This window comes from Chinchilla lanigera, unplaced genomic scaffold, assembly GCF_000276665.1.
Source record: "Chinchilla lanigera isolate Chin_1 unplaced genomic scaffold, ChiLan1.0 scaffold00074, whole genome shotgun sequence".
Taxonomy (NCBI): Eukaryota; Metazoa; Chordata; class Mammalia; order Rodentia; family Chinchillidae; genus Chinchilla; species Chinchilla lanigera.
This window is the reverse complement of record NW_004955475.1, coordinates 7,752,728-7,775,853: the sequence shown is the minus strand read 5'-3', so window position 1 is coordinate 7,775,853 and position 23,126 is coordinate 7,752,728. Positions and strand designations below refer to the sequence as shown.

General features: G+C 37.7%; 1 protein-coding gene across 2 annotated transcripts in view; it reads left to right on the top strand.

Annotated features, from left to right (window-relative positions):
- Positions 1 to 23,126, top strand: part of Ophn1 (oligophrenin 1) — a 442,504-nt gene that overhangs the window by 243,279 nt on the left and 176,099 nt on the right. For both annotated transcript variants that reach the window (XM_005401585.2, XM_005401584.2), the window contains exons 7-11: positions 4,120 to 4,230; positions 7,723 to 7,827; positions 9,845 to 9,974; positions 18,330 to 18,430; positions 21,118 to 21,209. In XM_005401585.2, coding sequence (XP_005401642.1) covers positions 4,120 to 4,230; positions 7,723 to 7,827; positions 9,845 to 9,974; positions 18,330 to 18,430; positions 21,118 to 21,209 — 539 coding nt within the window. The remainder of the gene's footprint in view (positions 1 to 4,119; positions 4,231 to 7,722; positions 7,828 to 9,844; positions 9,975 to 18,329; positions 18,431 to 21,117; positions 21,210 to 23,126) is intronic.

Here is a 23,126-nt window from a genome sequence, read left to right as displayed (position 1 = left end):
TCTTTTATGTCAGTTGTGTTGCCTTTTGCTGTTTCATTGACTCCTATGAGTCGTACATTATTCCTATTTGCCTCATCCTGGAGCTGTTGAATTGACTTTTCCTGGATCCTTGTTGATTTTACAAGATCCTTTCTTTCATGGTCAGTAGTTGCCATCCTGTCTTCAGAGTCTGAGATTCTATCTTCAGCTTCATTCGAGCGGTTTGGGCAGCTTTCTTTGGAAGCATTGTTTTCCTGGATGTCTCTTTGAATCTGGTTCATGCGTTACGTCCTTTCTATATTTTTCATTGAACGCTTCTGTCCCTTGCATTTGTTCTTCTATTTTTTTATATGTTTCTTCTTCAGACTTTTTGAGGAGTTCCTTCATTATTATTGTCATTTCATTTTTTGCCTGAGAGATTATTTCTGATCTCATCTCTTCTCTGGCCTTATGGAGTTGTTTCTTTACTTCCATTGCAATCATTTCAGATAATTCAGGCATGTGTTTACCAAGTTCTCCTATGTTGATGTCTCCTGGACTTGGTCTGAATGGGATGGAGTTCTGGGAGTGTGTCTTAGTCCTTCGTTTTGTCATGTTTGCTACTGGTTGCAGAAAGCTCAGTTTCCCTCTTCAATGGCTGCACAGCAAAGGCCACTAGTGTCCCTAGTGTTCCTTTTGGTCTAGTTTTTCCCTGAGTGACCTCTTAGATGTGCTACATAGTCTCGGGTTTTCCGGCAGTTGTTGATTTTTATCTAGTTATCCCTGATCTCTGACGGGGGCATTGGTGTCAGCTGATGGCCAACCATCTGATCCAGCGTCACCTTGCAGTTCAGGACTCATGCACGGCCCAGACTCTGGTTGCACTGGTGTGACAATCCCGTTCCAGTGGACCTTTGTCCCCAGGCAGTTCAGGGTACAGGCAAAACCCAGACACAAACTGCAGGGTCGACAGTTTGTGAACTACCTGATTCTGTGTCTCCAGTCCGTTCAGGACACAAATACTTGAACCAGATGCAGGCCGGATGGAGAGCAATCACAGAGTGCCCGTGCCTTCGTCCCCCTAGGGGATCTGGGTGAAAGTAAAGCAGGGACTCGAACTGCTGGAGCAGCAGCTCTTAGAGCATTCACTAACTCGGCACATCGGGTGCGCAGGGAAAGGTCACATGTGCCGCCCCTAGCTAGAGAAGCCTGTGGGGCTTCTGAATGAGGACGTCCTGTCTGCTGGGGGCACAGAGAGGGCAGAGACTCAGTCTGTAATGGCGGTCGGGTCCTTGGTCACCTGCTCTGCTCTTATGAAGTAGATGGGAAATACCTGGCTCTCTCCTGGAGTTTCAGCTGGGAACAGTAGAGGTGTGAGTAAAGCACGGACTGGAATCGTGGGACTAGCAGCTCTTGGAGCACTCGCTCACCCGGCTCAGGGCGTGCGCAGGGAGTAGAAAGATATTTGTAGTTAGTGTCTTCTTTCCAATGATGCACTGTGGGCACAGCTAACTACAGGCCTTTGTGTCTGAAAATGTGACTGCCTCCATTACTCTGAGGAGGAGACGGTGCAGTATAATTGGCCAAGCACATGGTTATCAGGATAATGAACCATGGTATTGTTGATGACACAGATAAACCGGGTAATGGTAGATAGTAAAAACTAATGCGGGGGCTGGGGATTTAGCTCAGCGGCAAAAGCGCCTGCCTGGCAAGCGCAAGGTCGTGAGTTCGGTTCCCGGTACCAGAGAAAAACCAAAAAACCAAAATGAAAAAAAAAAAACAAAAAACAACAAACTAATGCATAGCAACAACTGTTCCACCCTAGCAATAGCAATCAAGTTCGCATCAATAATAGAATCAAAGACAAAGTAGATATTTATATAGCATAAAAACCAATAAAAGCTACCACTTTGCTACCCTTAACAATAAGTATAATTATAATTCAGACAGAAATACAAACCACAAATTGACATGCAGTTAATATGTAATACATGCAACGAAAGTGTCTTTTATAATTGAAAAGATTAAAATGCTAATAGCATAAAATCAACTGCTGTACTATGTATGTCTAGAGATTAATGAAGCTTAATAGTAGCACTGGTAAAGATGTAGGGGATGAGGAGGAGGAGAATGGATTGTTTCCAGGGGCCTGGTTTCTCTACTCAGCTTGGAACCCAGTGTCCTTCTTGGCCTAAACTTTTTGGTGTGTCTCTGTCTAGCCAGCACCCTTTCTGCTACTGTCACTTGTAGCTGTCTTTCACCGAGTCCCTGTGGTAGGGTGACCCCACAAACCCTGAAGTGTAGTTGTTCTGTAACTCTGTCTTAAACAATTAACACCTTCTCAAAATGGCTCCTGGTTAAACATTCTCAAATGGATTTCTTCTCCAACTCTAGGTTGCTGTGTGGAGTGAGTCACTTTCAGAGTAAAACCCCATGCTGTTTTGCATTTACAATAACCAAGGGCTTTTTCAGGGATAACTGCTTGCCTAGTCTGTTGTTTCTTCCAGGTTTATCTTGTTTAAATAGAGACATGTACCCCTCCCTGGAAGTGGGGTGACCTTTCCAGATTGCTTCATTCTTTTTAATTCAATGTGTTCTATTTCTCCAACTTTTCTGTAGTTTCTAAATTTTCTGTCAGTTCTCTCCTGATTCCTAGAGATCTACTCCTTTTTTACTCCTTTTTTTTTCTTCACTGAGTTCTTTTTTTTCCAGATGACTTGAGGCCAGGTACCAGAGAAGGTGTATTTTGCTACTTGTCTTTAGTCTGCCATTTTTAATCTTCTTAGATTATTAATTGGTCTTTGTTGTGTTTTAATTTGTATATTCAGTGATCTAAATATTCTTCCAAGCATTGCTTTAGCTGCATCCCACAAATACTAAGTTAACTTTCATTTTCATTTAACTCAAAATATTTTAGAATTTCTTTTAAGACTTCCTTGGTGATCCACACTCGATCATGTAATTTACTTTTTAACTGTTTGAAGGGATTTCTTTTTTTCTCCTTGTTTTATGTGAATATGCATACGTGATACCTTTGGCAATTACCCTACTATAGTTCTTGGATTTTTATTTCATGTGGTTTTTTTTAAATTATTTTTTTGTGAATTTCAATTTTTCAATTTTATATTTACACACTTTCAAGCTTACTGACTTTTTGTTAATGTCAGGTGTGGAAGCCAGTGTCTCACACATAGTAGGCAAGTGCTCTATCAGTGAGCCATACCCCTGAGCTCACTGATTCTTTCTTCAGCTTTGTCCAATCTACTGATGAACCCATTAAGGTTTTACTTTGTGCTACAATGTTTTAATATTTGTAGCATTTTCTTTGAATCCTTTCTTCAAGTTTTCATCTGTCTGCTTATGTTACCTATCTGTTGTTAAATATTATCCTCTTCTTCCATTAGAGCCCTTATATTTATCTTAATTATTTTAATTTCATGTTCTTATAATTCCACAATTTTTACATTATCTGAGTTTGTTTCTGATGCTTGTTCATTTTTTTCAGAATGTGTTTTTGTTTTTTAACATTTTTTTTGTTGAAAAACTAGATATATTTTGGGTTAAGAAACTGAGATAAATAGGTCTTCAGGGTGAGGTTTTGTGTTTATCTGGCCAGGACTTTGGCTGTACTTAATTTGCTGTTGCTGTAGTCAGACGCTAAGATTTTCTCTGGCATCCTTGTTTTGTAGTTGGATTTCCTTAGCAATGGCTGTTTAAATACTCCATGGTGGCCATTCTTGCTGTTGTAATGTCCTTTTGTGTTGGCTGCAGCAGCAGGCTTTGGCTCCCAGGCTTGTGCTCTGGTAACCTCGGGTAACCTCTGGTTTTCTATGTTCACTTCCATTCACTCTTTGAAGCATCATTTTCCTCTCTGACTTCAGTTCTCTGTGGGTTCTAAGAAGAATTATCACTTGTTGACATTTTTTTTTATCATGAGAATGAGTGTGATGACTTCCTAGCTTCTTACATGTTGGACTACAAACTGGAAGCCTGCGTCAGTCACTTGTAATCTCCATATTTCTTCTGCATAAAATAAAGGGATAGTATACTAGTTGTGGCTAAGTGCTTCTTTAATTCCAGAACCTGGTTGAGTCTATAACCACTGGCTTTCAGAAATGACTATGCATGTTTGTGACATTTGTTGCTCTTCTTCTACAGGCAGACCTCCAGGTGGACAAAGAGAGACACAATTTCTTCGAGTCTTCCCTTGATTATGTTTATCAAATCCAAGAAGTTCAAGAGTCCAAGAAGTTCAATATTGTGGAGCCAGTAAGTTCTCTGTGTGATGAAGGGTGTAAAAATATTTCTCAAATTCTAGGTGAATGTGCAGAGCTTTGATTATAAAATTGGAATCTCAGTGAATACAATGGACCGTCAGTGCTCAGTCATGAGTGTCAAGGATATAGGTCACACTAATGTGTGTTTTTCTTGCTCTGTCACTAGTATATCCTCTCTCCCTCTCTCCCTCCCTCTCTCCTCCTTTCTTTCATTTTCTCTCTTCCTCTTTTCTCCCTTTATCCTTCTGACCCTCCTTCAATTCCTGTGCCACTCCTCCTATTACCTGGTTCTTCTCCTTTCCTTTCATGCTTTCAGAAAGCTTTTGAAAGTACCTAACCTATTGTAGGTCCCGTGCTAAGAACCCATGTCCCTTGCACTCAGAGACTTTATAGTCTATTTTAAAAATTTCTATTGTGTATAATTGTTTTCTATTCAGTCTCTTTATCTTATTACAAAAGGTAACATGCTTTGGTTTGACAGTTATTCATAACCTTTCTTATTATGAAAACTGCCCAAATTGTGGAAATGTTAGAAAAAAATGCAAAGATTAGACAATCCAGAAACAAGAGATCCCTTAGATAGAAATAATCACTGCTAACATAGCACTTTTACTTCCAAATTTTCTGTGTATATCATATCACTTCCTTTGTCTGTGTGCATGTGTACTTATAGGTGTGGATGTATGTACACATGTGTGCATGTTTATAGATAGCACATGTGTATGTATATCTTTGCACACATGTGTATCCATGCTCATATTTGTATAAATCTGTATATGTATATGTACCGACAAGTATTTCCTCATTACTCAGCATTTATTAAGCTTTTGTTATATTCTAGGCACTGTGCTAGACACTGGTTATATTATAATGAACACAAAAGACTGTTTCTTTATGAAGACTGTACTTTCATGGGGTAGGCAGAAAGAAAAGGATTAGCAAATTAACATAATGGCAAGTTGTGTGACAGAGGAGGCCACAAAGCTCTAGAAGCTACTTTAAGTGAAGTTGTCAAGGAAGACCTCTGAAAATGCCACTTAAGATGAGATCTAAACGGAGGTGGCGATGTAGTGCAGTGGTGCAGCACCTGCCATGGCAAGCGTGAGGCCCTCAGTTTGATTCTTGGTACCAAAAAGGAAAAAGGAAAATAAAAAGTTCCCCTCTCCCAAAGCCCCTTAAAAAAACCCTTTATTGCCTGGCATGGGGGTTCATGCCAGTTCGAGGGCAGTCTGGGCTATGTAGTGAGTTCAAGGCCAGCCTGAACTATATACCAAGACCTTATCTCAAAGAGAATAATAATAATAAATTTAAAAAAGATCTAAAGGAAGAGAAGATGTAGCCCTGGGAGTAGTAGGAAAAGAATATTCAGACACATAAAAACACAAGTGCAAAAACATAAGTTAGGAATGATTGTGTGCTAAAGGAATGCAAAGATAATTCATGTGTTTAGATACTGGTGAAAGGAAAGAATGCCTGGAGGTAAGTTCTTGGTAGGAAGGCACAGGACTGGTGGGTGTGATGTTTGGATTATAGTCTAAGTGCAGTGAAAAACTACTGAAAGACCTAATATGGGTCAATCTATTATGTGGAGAATGGCTTCATAGCGCTGGAGAGTATAAGTGAGGAAGCCTGTTTGGGGCACCTGCAGTGATCAAGGCAAGAGGAGATAATGGCTTGAATTAGGGTAGTGGTAGAGGAAACAGTGAAGTAAGGCTGGATTAGAGATTTATTTTGGAAGCAAGACTAACAGAAATTACTGATGAAATGGACCAAAGTATGAATGAAAGAGAAGTTAGGGATGATTCTTTAGTTTCTGGCTTTTAATGACAGATAGAGCTATAATTTCCTGAGATGTAATATTCTGAGATATAATTTCTCTGGGAGAGAAACAGGAAGCATTGTATATAAGTGTGAGTACAGTATACATATCTTCACTTGTGTAATAAATGTACATTCGTGTGAACATTATGTACTTTTGTATGTATTTGTGTATATATTTTGTACATACACTCGACATGCATGTTTATACAAAGTGTGGTAAAATGTTGAAATTCTAAAAAATTAAAGTAAAAAGCACATTGCCATTAATTCCCCTCAGAATACCTGCCCTCACTTTGAACACATTTATCCTATCATTACCACTTTTTGAAACCGTTTTGGAAGTCCTCTTTTTGTGAGCATCTTTAGTTGTGCTGTGCTGCATATCAAGGTTGCTTTGATATGCTGAATGGATTCAAAACCTTTACCTTTCATGGTTATTTTGATGATGGGGAAGAGCCACAAGTTACACGGTGCCAGATCTGGTGAATGATATGGATGAGGACACACTGTAACAGCTTCACAAACCTGCCTTTCCATTGGATGGCCCTTGGCAGTGATAGTCACTGTATTTTGTAAAGACGCTCAAGAAAGAGAACTCCCAGAACTACTTAGAAAGTTGCAAGAACAGTGGCATAAGTGTGTGCAAAGTAGAGTATTTTGAGGGTTATTAATGGCAATATGTCTTTTACTGTCATAATTTAAAAAATAAACATTCACTGTATTTATTTTAATCATACTATATATGTGGTCACATATTTGCTTTCTGAAAAGAATGGTATAACTTTTACTACCATTTATATACTTTTTCAAAATGGAATATTTATAATAAGGTATTTATAATTTGATGTATCCAAATCATTTTGTTTTGGTTTTATTTATGCATGCTTTCTTGTTGATGGGATTGAACATTTAGAAATACATTGTTAATCATTTGTATCTCTTGTTTGGAAACCCCCTAAAACATTTCTAATTTGAAAATTGGTTCAGACTCCTTTATCTTCTCTTTGCTAGTCATTTGTTCCACAAATATTTGTTGAGCAGCTACTGTGTAACAAAACTGAGGATGTACAGGTTCCTTATATCTTATTTGAAATGCTTGAATGGAAGTATTTGGAATTTTTTATTTTAGAGTATTTGCACATACATAATAAAATACCTTGAGGATAAGACTTAAGTCTAAATAAAAATTTATTTTTGTTTCCTATACCTTGTAGCCTCAAGGTAATTTATACAATATTTTTACTATGCCTGTGTTTGACTGAGACCTATATGAGGTCAGGCATGGAACTTTCCATTTGTGGCATCATGTTGATACTCAAAAAGTTTCAGATTTTGTAGCAGTTTGGAGTTCAGATTTTTGAATTACAGATACTCATCCTTTATAGCGAGACTATAGTCCATTCCCATACCCTCCAAATTATTAATGGCTATGTATGCAATCTGAAGATCTAGATGAATAAATTTGTTACTTCTTTCTCAAACTGAGGCCAGTGTTAAAGTTTAAACTGATATGCAAATAGTGTTTGTAGATCTGTATTTACATGACTCCTTTTAACTTTATGCTGAGTAATCACTGTAGAGATTTTCGTCTAAGTTCATGGTTCCTTTACTTGAATAATTAGAAGGTGCTGGTGATAAAATTATTTTTGCATGTTTTCCTTAGGTCTTGGCCTTTCTTCATAGCCTCTTCATTTCCAACAGCTTGACTGTGGAGCTCACACAGGATTTCCTCCCATACAAACAGCAGCTCCAGCTCAGTTTGCAGAATGTGAGTTGCATGTGGGTTTTTTTGTTTTGTTTTGTTTTGTTATCAGGAATTGAACTCAGGGCCTTGCACTTACTAGGCAGGCACTATAATGCTGAGCTTTATCCCAGCCCTGCTTGTGGGTTTTGTCACCTGTGTATCCAATTGAATTTTAACCTCTGTGGTCTTAAACTTGAAATTCTGGGTTATTGCAGTTTATCAGGACATACTGGTATGAGTCACAAATATGTTAGTGTACTAGACTGTACTTGCTCTTCACCTTTTAACATTTCCCTCTTTTAGGCTGACCAATAATACATCAGTCTAACCAGTATTTATTAAGTGTTGCTAGTGTGCTGCATCTCTCCCACATCAGAATCCAACCATAGACTTACTTAGGTCTTACGTTACTTTCTTGGTCGGTCAGCCAAGGTATTCTCACCATGGGTTTCATTACTGTAAATAACAATTTTGTCTTGTCTTTGTTGTTTTTAATACTTATTACTAGTGCTAAATAAATTATTTTGAAAGGCTTTATCTTTTTCCCATTCTGGTTCTTATAGAAAGGCAGTGGGCACAGCATTTCTGTATATTGGGACAAGTATGATGTCACTACATTCTTTTGCTTATGCACTTATGCATCCCACATTTAATGACTGTTTATGGGTACAGTGAGCATATGCTCCATGCTCGGAATTGTGACAGGCACCAGGCATGTCGTAATGAGGCATGAAAGTGGTTATGTTTTAAAGAAACACACAATTTATTGGAGGAGACAAACACATAAATCGTAATCCTTTTGATAAGTGCTGCAATAGAATCAAGACCAAAATTTTTTTTTGGTTTTTCTCCGGTACTGGGAACCGAACTCACGACCTTGCACTTGCCAGGCAGGTGCTTTTGCCGCTGAGCTAAATCCCCAGCCCCAAGACCAAAATTTTTAAAGAAGCACAGAGATTGCAGCTGTTGGCTGCCCGCTAGACTCAGAGAGAAGGCATTACTGAGGTCAGGTGACATGGGACTGGATATTCCATTGTCTGAAATTTAGAGAGGTATTTCTAGTTGAAAAATGCTAAAAAGTCATAGTGGAAATAAGCTTTTTCTTGTTTAGGAGGATTATTATTAGAAGTTTTATTTTTTTTTTGTTTTTATTGTTTTTTTGTTTATGTGTACTTGCCTTCTTTCTGGGTAGTCCTATTCCCGCAAGTCTGAGAGCCTCGGCCTTCTGCTGATTTACAGAATCTTCCTTACAACCAAGTTAATCACTTGAACCTTCTTCCGTATATAACTTGACAAATACGCATGACAACAAGCATGTCTTTCTGTGTTTACGGATGGCCGCCTCATTTGCAAGATCATAGCAAGTGCAGATCACTTTTTTTTTTTTGATCTGTATGGTCTTGAGACTCAGTTCTGTTAGCATGCTTACAAACCGCGTGCTCACACATATCTTATCCTTGTGGCCAGAACTTGTTTCAAGGTGAGGTAAAGAGTAATTGTATTTGAAGAACATAGAAACTGCCATGATAATGGTATCTTTAGGAAGATGCAATCTCACTGTTGTACAAGAGTCAGTCTGGTACTCAGAATTTTAATCTTCTTTATTTGTTGGAGCATTACATGATTCTCATTGGAAAACTATCTCCCATGTGTGGTTTTATGAATATATATATATATATATAAATTTCTTTTTTGGTACTTGGAATCAAACTTTGTACTTGCCAGGCAGGCACTGTGCCACTGAGCAATATCTCCAGCCCTTTATGCCTATACTGCTATTTATATTTTTGTTTCTCTTCTAGTTAGTACCATTCAACTAGTTAGTACCATTCAATATAAAATTAGTACTAATTACTATCATTAAACTCTATAAAATTATTTTCTGGTCACTATACTATTCAGCATGCATATGTTCATGTATTTATGTATTTCTTTGTGTTGTAGCACATAATAGAAGAAGAGAAAATTTTATACAACATTGAAATAAATACTTCATGGTGATTAAATGATGATAATGATTGCAATACTGGTGTCTTCACAGACAAGAAATCATTTCTCCAGTACCCGGGAAGAGATGGAAGAACTTAAGAAAAGGATGAAAGAAGCGCCCCAGACGTGCAAACTTCCAGGACAGCCAACCATTGAGGGCTATCTTTATACCCAAGAGAAATGTGTGTGGGCACTTGGGGGTACATGGGGTTACACTAGGCTGGGACCTTTGTAAATGTTGGGTACCCATACCATTTATAGAGCCTTAAAGCTAGAACTACATGGAAAGCAGGGTAAGAATAATAAATACAAAAAAGAAGGAAAGTTGAGGAGAACTTAAGGGTTTGTCTTTCAAATGACAGAGTGATAAGACCTAAGGTTTTCTCTGAGATTTAAAATGATTATTGTTAATTTTCTTTATTTCTTCTGATGACTGGGACAAAAAGGAGGCAGAAAAATATTTATCATACCTATTGTATTTCTGGCATGGAGTTGAGTGCTTAAAAACGCAGTCTCAATTAATCTTTGATTCCGCCATATACCCATTTTACACATGACACAAACTTAGGCCCAGAGAGGCCACCATGTGAAAGTCATCCAATTAACATATGGCAAGCTATGATTAAATTTTGGGGTGTGTAATGCCAAAACTTATACTTCTACCACTACCCACTCTATACTGTTCTCTTCTTTAGGATCACGTGTTTGCACTGAAGGACCATTATGATTTCAGTGGGCAAGACAGTATTTGTTGATCTTTGCTCAACTAGGGAAATAGTTTAACTCATCCAGTCACTGAGTGTTACAAAAGATTCAGAATTTTCTACTTCATAAATAACATGCAAACCTGTATGTCCTATTTGATTTTACTTTTGAACTGTGACCCAGTGCCCCTAAAAATTGTGATTTCAGTCCCAGCCCAGAGTTATTTTACTTGAGAGTAGACAGAAGAAACACACCCAGAGGTTACCAGTGCCGACAGGATAACACTTCAACAGCGATATTATCATGCTTTTCTCCTCTTAGAGCAATTGAATTTTGATACTTTTGATAGAGCAATTGAATTTTGATACTTAAGGTATATTAAATATACTTAATTTTGATACTTTTGATAGAGCAATTGAATTTTGATACTTAAGGTATACTATTCTCTTACTTGTCAGGTTTTTATCTTCAACTTTTCATTGCAGTTTTTCAATCTCAATGAAATATCAGCCTGGATAATTGTTTGATGGGACAGTACTGTGCATGATAGTATGTTTAGCAGTATCCTGGCCTGTCTATTTTAATAACACTCCTAGGTGTAACAACCTAAATTGTCTCCATGTATTGCCAAGTGTTCCCCAGGAGGCAAAATTTCCCATAGTTCAGCACCACTGCTTCATGCTGTATGATGCTCTGTGCTGCAGTTTTTGAATTTATCAAACGTGTATGACTTTGCCACTCAGCTGAATGTGTGCTCACTGAGTATTCTGAACATCATTTCTGCCAGACACTCTGGAATGCACGGGAGGTAGAAAAAGATGAATCCATTGAAGTTTTTGTCCTTAAGAAATTCATGGTCAGATGCAAGAGATAGACAAGTATGTTAGAATACGTAGAGCACTCTGCTTGGGGTATATATTTAAAGGAGGAAATAGTATTTGAACTAGAACGTTAGTGTGAATGCGAGTTTGATAGATAAAGTAAAGAAGTAGGAGATTTTCAGGTATACTTCTATGGAAGTTAAAGACACACAGGTGTGGAGGAAACAGTTTATTTGTAGGGTCCTGGTTTGCCAAGAAGAGTGAAAGATTGAAAGATGGGACCTATTATCTTGATATAATTATTCATACTGCTCTATTCACTCTTAAGTGTGTACTAGTTTGGGGCTATAAGTTGTATTCCCACTTATTTATTTGGTAACAGAAAATAATTTGGTAAGACAGGAGCATAGAGGTAAGGACTCCAAAAGACGAAGCTAGAAAGGTAAGTTCTGATCACATTATGAAGGGCCCTGTAGGCAGGCTAAGGCATTTGGGGACAATGGGAAAACTATAGGTGGTTTATACTAAGATGAGTAATATAAATAGAGGTGTGTCTTTTTTATGTTAAATTTTAATTTCTATCAGTACATGTTGGCAGTTCATAATCACTACATTCCTCATGGCGATTTGATATACCTACACAACAGGATTTGTTGTTGTTTGATTTGTTGGTGATTGCCGTTCCTTATGGAGTAAGGTGGAATTTCAGTGTTGTTTTAATTTGCCTTTCCCTGATGGCCAGAGATTGCGATCATTTTTTTCATGGATTCATTTGCCACAGTTCTGAGAAGTATCTATTTATTTCAGTTGGCCATTTTTTAATATTGGATCTCATATTTTGAGGAATCAATTGTTTTGGAGTGCTTTATATATTCCAGATATTAGTCCTCTGTCAGTGGGATAGCTGGAAGAACTTCTTCCCCTTTTGTAAGTTGTCTTTTCTCTCTGTTGGTGGTTTACTATGTTGTGCACAAGCTGTAAAATGTGATGTGATCTCATTTGTTGATTTTTAATGCTATTTCTTGTGTAATTGGGGTTCTGTTCAGAAAGTCTTCCATATACCTGTCTTCAATGGTTTTACCTATTTTATATTGCAGCAGATAGTTTCTGTTTTAACATTTAGATATTTGATCAGTTTTCTGTTTTAATTTAGTATGTGGTGAGGGCTATGTTTACAAGTTAGTAGTGTACAGGTGAATAGCCTATGTTTGTAGCACCATTTTTTAAAAAGGCTATGTTTCCTCTAGTGTATGCTTTTGGCCCCTTTGACATAGATCAGATAGCTCAGTGTGTTTGAGCTTGTTTCTGCATCCTCTATTCTGTTCCATTGATCCACATGTCTGTTTTTATGATAGTACCATGCTGGGTTTATTATTGTAGCTTTGTATTATCACTTACAACCTGAGATTGTGATGCTTCCTACTTTGCTTTTGTTGCTGAGGATTGCTTTTGCTACTTTGGGTCTCTTCTGTATCCCTATGAATTTTATAACTTTTCTCTGTGAGGAATGCTGTTTGTTTTGATTGGAATTCCATTAAATCTGTATATCAGTTTTGGAAGTATTGTCATTTTGATAGTTTGGATAGTTTGCCATTTTGGATAGTTTTGCCTATCCAAAAATGGGAGACACTGTTCCACTTTCTGATGTTGTCTTCGATCTCCTGAATACCATAGTACTTATTGCAGAGGCCTTTTACTTCCTTTGTTGGGTTAATTCCTAAGTATTTATTTTTTCTTGATGTTATTATGAATGGCATTGTTATGGCTTGTGTCTAGATGTTTCCCCAAAGTCTCATGCAGTCAAAGGTGGGGCTTTTCAGAGGTGCCTGGACCTAGAGTTTGTGATGCTGGGGCTAAATTGTGTGATGCTGAGATTACAGTATGCTATTACTAAATTAAACTTCTGATTGTTTTGGCATAGTTCTGGGTGTGGATAAAGGGATGGTCCACCTTCACTGTAGGTGGAACCACTCAACGTGTGAGTACCCTGGCAGGGATAAAAGGGAAAGGCAGGGTGCTGCTGCTGCTTCTTCTTTGCTTGCTGCTTTGCTGCTTTCCCACCTTCTTCCCACCATGAACTATTTTTTGACTGTGATGGCCCTCTGCCATGGCCTTGGATCCAGCCAGCTATGAAATGACACCTCTGTTAACTGTGAGCTAAAATAAGCCTTTCCTCCTTTAAATTTGGTTCTCAGGTATTTTGTCTCAGTAAGGAAAATAGTAACTAAGATGGGCATTGTTTTCCTAATTTCTTTATTAGTGAGTTCATTATTTGTGTACAACAACACTTTTGATTTTTGCATATTGGTGTGGTATTCTCCTACACTGCTGAATTTGGTTATTAATTCTAGGAGTCTTTTGATGAATTCTTTTTGGATTGTCTATGGAGAGGATCATGTGGTCTGGAAATAATGATAATTTGACGTCTTCCTTTCCTATACATATCCTTTTTATTTCTTCTCTCTTGCCTGACTGCTCTGCCTAATGCGTTGAGTACTATATTGAACAGGAGTGGTGATAGTAGACATCCTTGTCTTGATTTTAGAGGGAAAGCTTTGAAGCTTTCCCCATTTGATATGATGCTGGCTGTAGGCTTGTTATAAATGGCTCTTATCAAATTGAGATGAAGTCCTTCTGTACCTATTTTATTTAGGGAGTTTTATCATGAATGGATGTTGGATTTTTTCAAAGGCTTTTTTTCTGTATGTATTGAGATGATCATCTGAGTTTTGTCCTTCTGTTTATGTGAGATATTTATTCATTTGTATTATGTTGACCCATCCATGCCTCCCTGTGATGAACCCTGCTTGGCCATGATGTATGTTCTTTTTGATGTTTTGTTGCATTGTTTGCCAGTGTCGTGTTAAAAATTTGTGCATCTATGTTCATGAAAGAAGTTGGCCAACAGTTCTCATTTGGGGTTGGGCCATTGTCTGGTTTTTGTTGCATTGTAATGGTAACTTTCAGGAATGACTTTGGGAGTACTTCTTCCCTTTCCTCTTCACTATAGAGTTTGAGGATTATTGGCATTAGATCTTTCTTGAAGTTCTTGTACAGTTCAGTAGTAAATCCATTGAATCCTTGGCTTTCTTAGTGGATGCATTTTTTGTTACTGCCTCAATTTCATTGCCTATTATTGGATTAATCAGAGTTTTTATGTCTTCATGGTTCAGTTTTGTTAATTTACATGTATCTAAGAATCTAGGATTCTATCCATTTCTTCTGGTTTCTCCAATTCATTGGTGTATAGGTTTTCAAAGTAGTTACTAATAATCTTCTGGACTTCAGTAGTTTCCTTTGTGATTTAACCTTTTTTATTTCCAATTCCAGTGATTTGGATCTTTAATATTTTTTTTTTGGTAAGACTGGCTAAAGTCTTACCAAAATAATTTTGTTCATTTTTTTTGAAGAACCAGGTCTTTGATTCATTGATTTTTTTTTTTTTTTTTGTATTACCTTAGTCTCAACTTCATTAATTTCTGTTTTGGTCTTTATAAATTCCTTCATTATACTAGCTTCTGATTTGGATTTTTCTTAGTTTTTAAGGGCTAGAGGTGCATCATTAGGTTACTTATGTGTGATCCCTTTTCTTTTCTGATATGAACATTCACAAAAATAAGCATACCTCTTAGGACTGCTTTCATTGTTTCCTTAAATTCTGGTATGTTTTAGTGGCGGTATTATTTGATTCTAGGAACTGTCTTTATTCCTTAATTTCTCCTGTGACCCACTGCTTAATTAAGACTGCATTTTAAAATTTCATTTGCTTAGAAACGCCTTGTTTTCTTTTACCCCTGATTTCTAGGTTCATTGCGCTGTGGTCTGTAGTATGTAGGGCATTATTTTCATTTTTTTGTATTTATGCAAACATTTTTTCTGGGTTAATGTATAGTCTGTTTTGAAGGAAGTTCCATGTGCTGCTGAGAAGAATGTGTTATGTTGTTATTTGGGTGGAACACTCTAGATATTTGTTGAGCCCATTTGTTCAAATGTTTGATTCAACTCTTTATATTGTTACTGTTTTTTTTGTCTAATTCACCAGTCTGTTTGTGACAGTAGGGTATTGAGGTGCCCCACTATAATTTTGTTAATATTTTTCTCATCTTTTATATCCATTTGTTTTATGAAATGGGTTATTCCTGCTTTCGGTGTAAATATGTTTATAACTGTTATCTCTTCCCATTGAATCATTTACTTAACCATTATATAGTGACCTTCTTTGCTTCTTTTGATTAGTTTTGATTTAAAGTTCATTTTGTCTGAAAATAGGATAACTACTCCTCAATTTTTCATGTTTTCTTTTGCATGGAATATTGTTTTCTATCCTTTGCTTTTTAATCTATGAACTTTTTTGGATTTAATGTGTTTCTTTTATTCAGCATTGTGTTGGGCTTTATTTTTTTCTCTATCCTGCCAATCAGTGTCTTTTAATTGCGGAATTGAGAGTTATTATGGAGTTATTATTCATAAAGAGTTATTATGGAGAGGTATTGACTTATTGTTGTCACTGCAGCATTTTATGTTACTGATCTCTTTTTTCTCCTTCTGTTATCTACATTATGTCTTTCTAGGATCTCTTCGAGAATTTTCTAGAGTGTTGTTTTGGTGGTCATGAATTTTTTAAGGTGCTCTTAGTCCTGACAAGACCTTATTTCTTCATCAGTTATAAAAGGTAGTATCAGTGTAGTTTTGAAGTTTACTTTTTGGGCTTGAAATATTTCACTCAAAGCTCTGCTGACCTGTATAGTTTGTGTTGAGCAGTCTGCTGTACTTTGGAAGGGTTTCAATTTATAAGTCATCTCTTGCTTTTCTCTAACCTTTTAAGATTCTGTCTTTGTTTTTAAATTCTGAGATTTTGAGTATAATTTGTTGTGGAGAATTTCTTTTTTGATCATGGCTATTTGATGTTTTCTATGCCTTATAATTCTTTTACCATATTTGGAAAATTTTTTGGCATTTTGTACACAGGCATTTTATTCCATTTGTGTTATCATCTGATTTTTCACTAATTCTAACTAAACTTAGATTAGTCTTCTTTGTCATAAAAATTTGCCATTTTTCATTTATTCTGTTGGAAATGAGAAAATAATGAGCTGAAGGGCCCTGTTTAGGAGGAAAATGAAATTAATAGAATTAGGTAAATGTATAGTTATAGGAAAGAACAAATAAGAAAAGGAAAAGAAAAAAGAGAAAGGAAAAAGAGAAAAGTAATAAAAAAAGAAATCAAGACAAAAAGCAAAACAAAAAACCCCAAGCCACAAAAAAAGAAGAAAATAAACAAGAAAGAAATCCAAAATAATATTCATTTGTGTTTTTGAATGAGTGGTTTCTTCCCAGCATCTGCAGTCTCTAAATCCATCAGATGTGGGGGAGGGATAATAAGTCTCTCCCAGGGCCTATTTTGTTTTCATGTTCATGTTCTTGTATGTGAATGCTAAATCTCACCTTGCGTTTTCTGCTGGTCATTCTTAATCAGCATTGTCAGCCATAAAGTTATAGTCACTCCAGCAGCTCCTCCTTTGTGTGCCCTTTTATGCATCCCCCAGTCATGCTTTTCCGTGCTAGCTTTATGGCCATTGGATGTGTGAGGTGCCCCCCACTCCACTGCCAGAGAGGTTCCTGCGTTTGCTCACCCCAGGTTGTAACAACTGTCCAAACTGAGTTGTGTCCTTGCTTATCTTGATAGATGGGGAAAGCAATCAGACCTCTGATCTCTGTGCTGGGTATTGGCAGTAGGGGCAGTAGTTCAAGCTTAATGTCTCACTTTCATACCCAGCCACCTCTGAGAGCCACACACACTACACTTTGCTTCTCAGCCATGGGCAATGTCTCCCACCCCTACTGCCACCATGCCTTCCTGGCCTGAGCTTAAACTTCTTAGATTTATATCTAGCCTACACGGTCTTTGTGACTGCCTGTTGTGGCCATTTTCCACTCAGTCTATGTGGTAGGATTACACTATAAGCTCTGAAGTGAAGTTGCTTAATAATTATTTTGTGGCTCAGTCATAAACAATTAAGCACTTCCCAAAATGGCTCCTCATTAACCCCTGCCAAGTATGGCAGGCACTGAACTTGATTTCTTCAACTCTAGCCTGCTATGTTGAAGGACTCACTTTCAGAGTAAAACTGCACTCTATTTTTGCAATTTGCAACAGTCTTAAGCTTTTCTTGGGGCTAACACTGAAGTCCAGCCAGGTCCATTTTTCTCCTTGCAGCTCCTGAACCTGGGGGCTTACCTTGCGTAGGAAGAGACAGCTTCCCCCTCCTGGAAACAGTGTGAGCTCTCCATACTGTTCCGTTCTTTTCTCAGCATTTCTGATTTTCCTGTCACCTCCCTCCCAATTCCTAGGTATCAATTTCTTTGTGTTTCTCTTCTCCAATTTGTTATTTTCCAGGTTTCTTGATTCTGGGTCCTGGAAAGGCTGTATCAATGTACAGTTGGTCATTAGTTTGCCACTGGCATTGAAGTAGAGTTGTATCTTTAAACTAATATTCCCCTACCAAATATATGAATAATAAACTGGTTAAGATTGACCGGAAATAGAGAAAAAGTCCACTAAAACAATTAAGGGGAAAAATAATGAATTTTTTGTTTGAAATAGCTCATAAAACATTTGGAAAAGACAGCAATGTTTTTAATTCCTTGCTGAAAGTGAAAGAGATGGAGAGACTTGTAGGTGACAAAAGTGGTCCAACCCAGGGACCAGTCAAATAGATTAGTTACAGAGAAAGGGGCAGATGACTGAATTTTCCAGCTTTTGGGATGTATGGGGTTTCCATTCATAGAGAACATGGCAAGGAGAATGGGTTTGGGGCAAGCCAGGAGCAGATTTGGAAAGCAGTTAGCAATGGTTAACACCTGTGTATGTTCTGTGGACACGTGGTTAGGTAAGACAGGCTGAGGGGAAGGGTAGGGCTGGAGCTAGAGCTTGACCGTGAAGAACAAGCTATAAGCAGCTTCTGCCTTAGTGTGCTGAAGCTTTTAATCTGTCTCCCTTTGTCTTTGTAGGGGCTTTGGGAATATCCTGGGTGAAGTACTATTGCCGTTATGAGAAAGAAACTAAAACGCTCACTATGACACCTATGGAACAGAAGCCAGGTGCCAAGCAGGTCAGTGGTTGTGTATGCCGACAGTTTTGGAGATGCATTTTCGACTGTAGCTCAGAGAAGAACGTCTGTTGAAATGGTGTTAAATAATCAAGCCCAACTCGATTACGTGAAGCCATGACTGTGTATGTTCTCCTTGGCCTCAGTCTGCACTGGGTCAGACACCACCCAGTTAAATACATAATCGCTCAGTGAATTGCATGAGACCTTTTGAAAATGCCTGTACTCTTTCTGACCATTTAGCGTTATAGTTTGTCTGTCACACTTTACAAAGAAAATAAGCAAAAGTATGGATGCATTGCTCTTAAGAAGGCTCTACTATAGAATTGTTTAAGTAGGAAGCTTAAAAACATCAATTTCCAGAATTATTTTTTAAAAAGTATATGTCTATTGCCTAAAGTTAAGATAACCTATACTCAGAAGCTGGGCAGTACTCAAATGCTTTTAAGCAAATCATTTCTCTTCTGCTTCTCTTCAAACTTCCATCCACTCTTCATAATGGAAAGAAAAGCTTAACACACTGAAAAGGTAGTTTACTGACCTGTGAAAACCTGATCTTTTATATACCCCTCCATATATCTAAGTGTAAAAGTTGATCATCAGATGGGTTGTTAATATTGTAATAGTGGCTCAGTGTGTCTTTTTCCATTTAGCTTGCTCTCATACAGGCTCTGAGCGCATGGTTTTAAGTGTTTATAAGCTGTTAGCAATGCTTTTAGATTCACTGGTTAGTACTGACAGTAATACATGAAGACCCAATTTAGGTAGTTGCGGATTTGGAGAAAAATTGGGCAAATTTCCCTTCATTGCTTCTGCTTTCCATGGAAGATCTCTCTTATGTGACTCATTCATATAAATTTAGAGGGGACTGAGATCTGGTTGCATGCTATTGAAGGTTACTTCTTTGGTCTTTAACTACAAGATTTGTCACTCTCTTGAATGTGGGTTGGATATGAGATGAACTTCTAGTGAAATGTACCAAACAGGGTTTTCTAGAAGCCTTGTCTATGCTTCTGTCATTGGACTTTACTCGTCCATGAGTTCAAAACAGTCTTCACTTTCCAGCCTGCCAGTTGTCACAGAGCCACTCAGCAGGCTTCCAATGAATTCACCCTGTGCTGCACCATACAGTTGGTCCCAAGTCAGTTAGAAAGTAGCTGATGTATTTGATTGGCAAGTGCTTCTGAGCACCAGTGTCCTGTAGTCTTTTCCTTTTATATTTCCACACATACTACATTCTAAATCTTGGGTATTATAACTGCTGTTATAGTCAGTAATGTCATTCAGATCCTTTCTTTCCTCCTCGGAAGTACATATTGCTAAGCCAGAATAAATTCCACAGACACTACTTTTCTTTCGTCGTAGCAGATGAGAGTAAAGCTTCCTTTTGGTTTTCTTTTCTTCTTTCATTTGCAGTGGGTGACTGCTTGCAAAACTGCAGTAGTGTCAGTGTAAGCAGTTTTCATGTGGGATTCTGTATGGCGTGGAAAGAGGAACTTGGTTTCCCATTCATTAGGCAGGATCAGAGGGTGGAAGGGGAGAAGTAGTTATTTGAACTTCTGCAAATTGGAGTTGGAAACGATTTCTTCTTGTCAGTTCTCCAACTGAGTTCCTAGTACTACTTTTTCTCCTGAAATGTAAATAATATAAATAACAAAGCTATCATTGTACTGTAGAAAGCTCTATTTCTTGAATGCCAACTGGGTGCCGAGCACTGAGTCAGATATGTTTCTGTCTTGCGCCTTGTTTAATCTTTCAGCAGCATCTTGCACTGTCATACACCCAATTTAAAGGTGGAAGAACTGACCATCTTTCTGACTCTCTCCCTTACCAGTGTCCTGTTAGCTCAGCCTATCATTTCTCATTTGTGTTGTACTGCTCATTTTACTGATCACCTCTCAAATAGTATTTTAGTAGATCCTCATCCCTTCCATGTTAGAAATTGTAGTAAGAAGAAAGAATGTTGCACTTTTTTATTCTTGAGGGATGAGTTTTACATCCTAGCTCTGGGGTCTAGTTTCTTTTTTTATCTTGGTTAAATTCTTGTATATTCCTCAATATCAGTTTCCTCATCAGAGAAGTGGCAAGGGTGATGATTTAGTTCATAAATATTTACTGAACACTATCTATTTGCTATGCACTAGAGGTATAAGACATTGTCCATGTCCTTGAGGAGTTCCATTTTATAAGTCTTATCATCCTCAAGAGGCTGAAGCAGGGAACAGAAATGTTTGTTTTCCCCCTTCCATCTGTCACTTTAATGGAAGCTTCGTTGTTCAACTTCCCTCTGACTTTTTAAGGATGTTTTCAGAAAGCCTGTTGCATCCTTCCTACCAAAGACCTTATGAAACTTTTATTCTGTATACTTAATGCCATCGAGGCAATCCATTCGTTCTACACTGCCCTTATGTGATGTGCCTTGAGTTTTCTGATTAATTTGTCATTAAGGGAGGAGAGCTGGCCTACTCTGCCCATTTTCTCCTGTTGCGAGCCATTAATTCTTGGAGCATGGAGAAATCATCTGCCATCTTGCCCCAAGTACTGTTTGGTTGGACAGGGTTCTCAGTGAGTCTACACATTGCTCTTGCTGCCTTGGCTTATGCTTTCCAAGTGACACTGAGGACACTGGGAGGTAGAAGAAGCTTCTGTGCATTTTTTCAAATTGCATCTTAATCCCTCTCTCATCTCAGGGGCCCTTGGACTTAACCCTGAAGTACTGTGTGAGAAGGAAGACAGAGTCTATCGACAAGAGGTTCTGTTTTGATATAGAAACTAATGAAAGGTAAGCTTCACTGCTATGAATTGGCAGTGTCCACACATGCCAGATGCTGAGCCTAGGTAGGTCTTTTATTTTCCTGTCATTCCCTGTTGTTGAAAATGAGCAAATCTATGCAAGACAGCGTTGTCTTGGCTCTTCTGCCTGCCCTTAACAGGGTCCCTGCCAGGCGTGACACAGAGCTGATTTCCCCCGTGCCTCCAGGTCTGCCTCATCTGCCCTAGGCAGAAAAGTCCCCCTCGGATTTAATTTGATGTCACGTATACAAAATGAGATGCTGCGAAAAGGACAAGCTAACAAAATCTGTTCTTTTAAAATCTCTTTATTATAATATAAAAGAGCAAGTACACTGGTATGCATTGTTGAGGGAAGGCAAATGGCGTGGGGGGTGGATGTCCTTTCCTAGAGTTGTTTTTCCCCTGTGTGGTGCAAAAATGATACAGACTTTCCCCACTTGCCAGATACTTGTGTGAACTAGTTTCTTCACACAGATGCTAGAGGTACAGTTTATAAATTCTGAACTTGGTTACATTGTTTCTAAAGGTTTCTTTTATGTTCCCCAAACCTGAACAGTTTTATTCGAGAATTTAACCTTTAAATTTAAAAATGGGAGCCTTTAGCATTATTTTGGAGAAAGGCATAATTTATATTTGGGAGGTTGATCCAAAATTGAATGGATGAATGTGTATCTTGATTTTATTTTAATCTATTATTTCTATATATTAGGCACTGAGTTAATAGAGTAGAATTTAATAGCAGGACCAGATTGCTAGAAACGAGCTCCACAAATTGTATATGAATTGCAATATATGAGCAAAACCGTAAGTAACTGAGATCACAAAGAATAGAGTAAGAGATGAAGGCAATTTTCTTGTCTGGAAGTAAGAACTAGTCTGTTTTCCTATTTTAAAAATTGGAAAAATCTTTTTTGGCATTCAGCATTTTAATTTGTGGATCTATATGACTTCCTTGTTAAAAAATGGGTACATCCAATCAAGATAACTGATAGTAATAACTTTTGCCAGTAACCATGAGATTGTCACTCATTTTTCTGATAGTATCATAGCCAGAAAAAAGAGGAAAATAGCTACTGGGTCTGGTTTCCTTTCATGAATGTATAGTGTCTCTGGTTATACAGTATCAAGGTGCTGAAAATAGATTAAAATTTCTTAGATCTAATTCCATTCTGATTCCCTTTTCAGTTTAGTTCCCTTGTCAGCTACTTGGAAGTAATATCCCTAACCCAAAGGAGATTCAAATGCTTTCACCCTGAGTTTAGGGGCCGAAACCAATTGATTTTTCTATTTCTTTCAATTTGTGCTCTGTGTGGCTTATGGTAGGTAGTAAATTTGGTGTTAATTTTAAACAGGTTTTCTTCTTCCCCCAGAATGGTGAGGAAATTTGAGACTAGAACTCAACAGTTAAAATTTTGACCCATACATGATTTTAGTTATCACATACTATGCACTTTACAAAAATTTCCTTATTTAATTCCCCAAATCCATTTTACAGGTGAGGAGACTGAGACCCAAATATATTTAACTGACTTGCCCAATGAAAGACATGTAGTAAGTGGAGAGGTTTAGCTCAAGCCCTGGTCTGGAGGTCTCTTAAGTCCATGCCCCTTGTTATTTTTTTCCATTGTTTATCATAAGTAAAATAGGCGTTGTGTGAAACTGAGTATTAAATATAATAATGAGTAGTTGTTGAAGCCCCTCTATGCACATGCAACTTTCTGAGGTTTGCGGCGTCTCCTTTTCTAGCTAGTCAAACTGATATAAGGAACAGAGTTAGGCTTCCCCGCAGGCGTCACACACCTTTATTCGTGCTTCCTGGAGCACAGTGCAGAAGTTAGTCTCTGAGTCCCTTCTTCTGTTTCAGAAAGAGAGGGTAATATTTTATTTTTTAAATTTAGCATTTCTA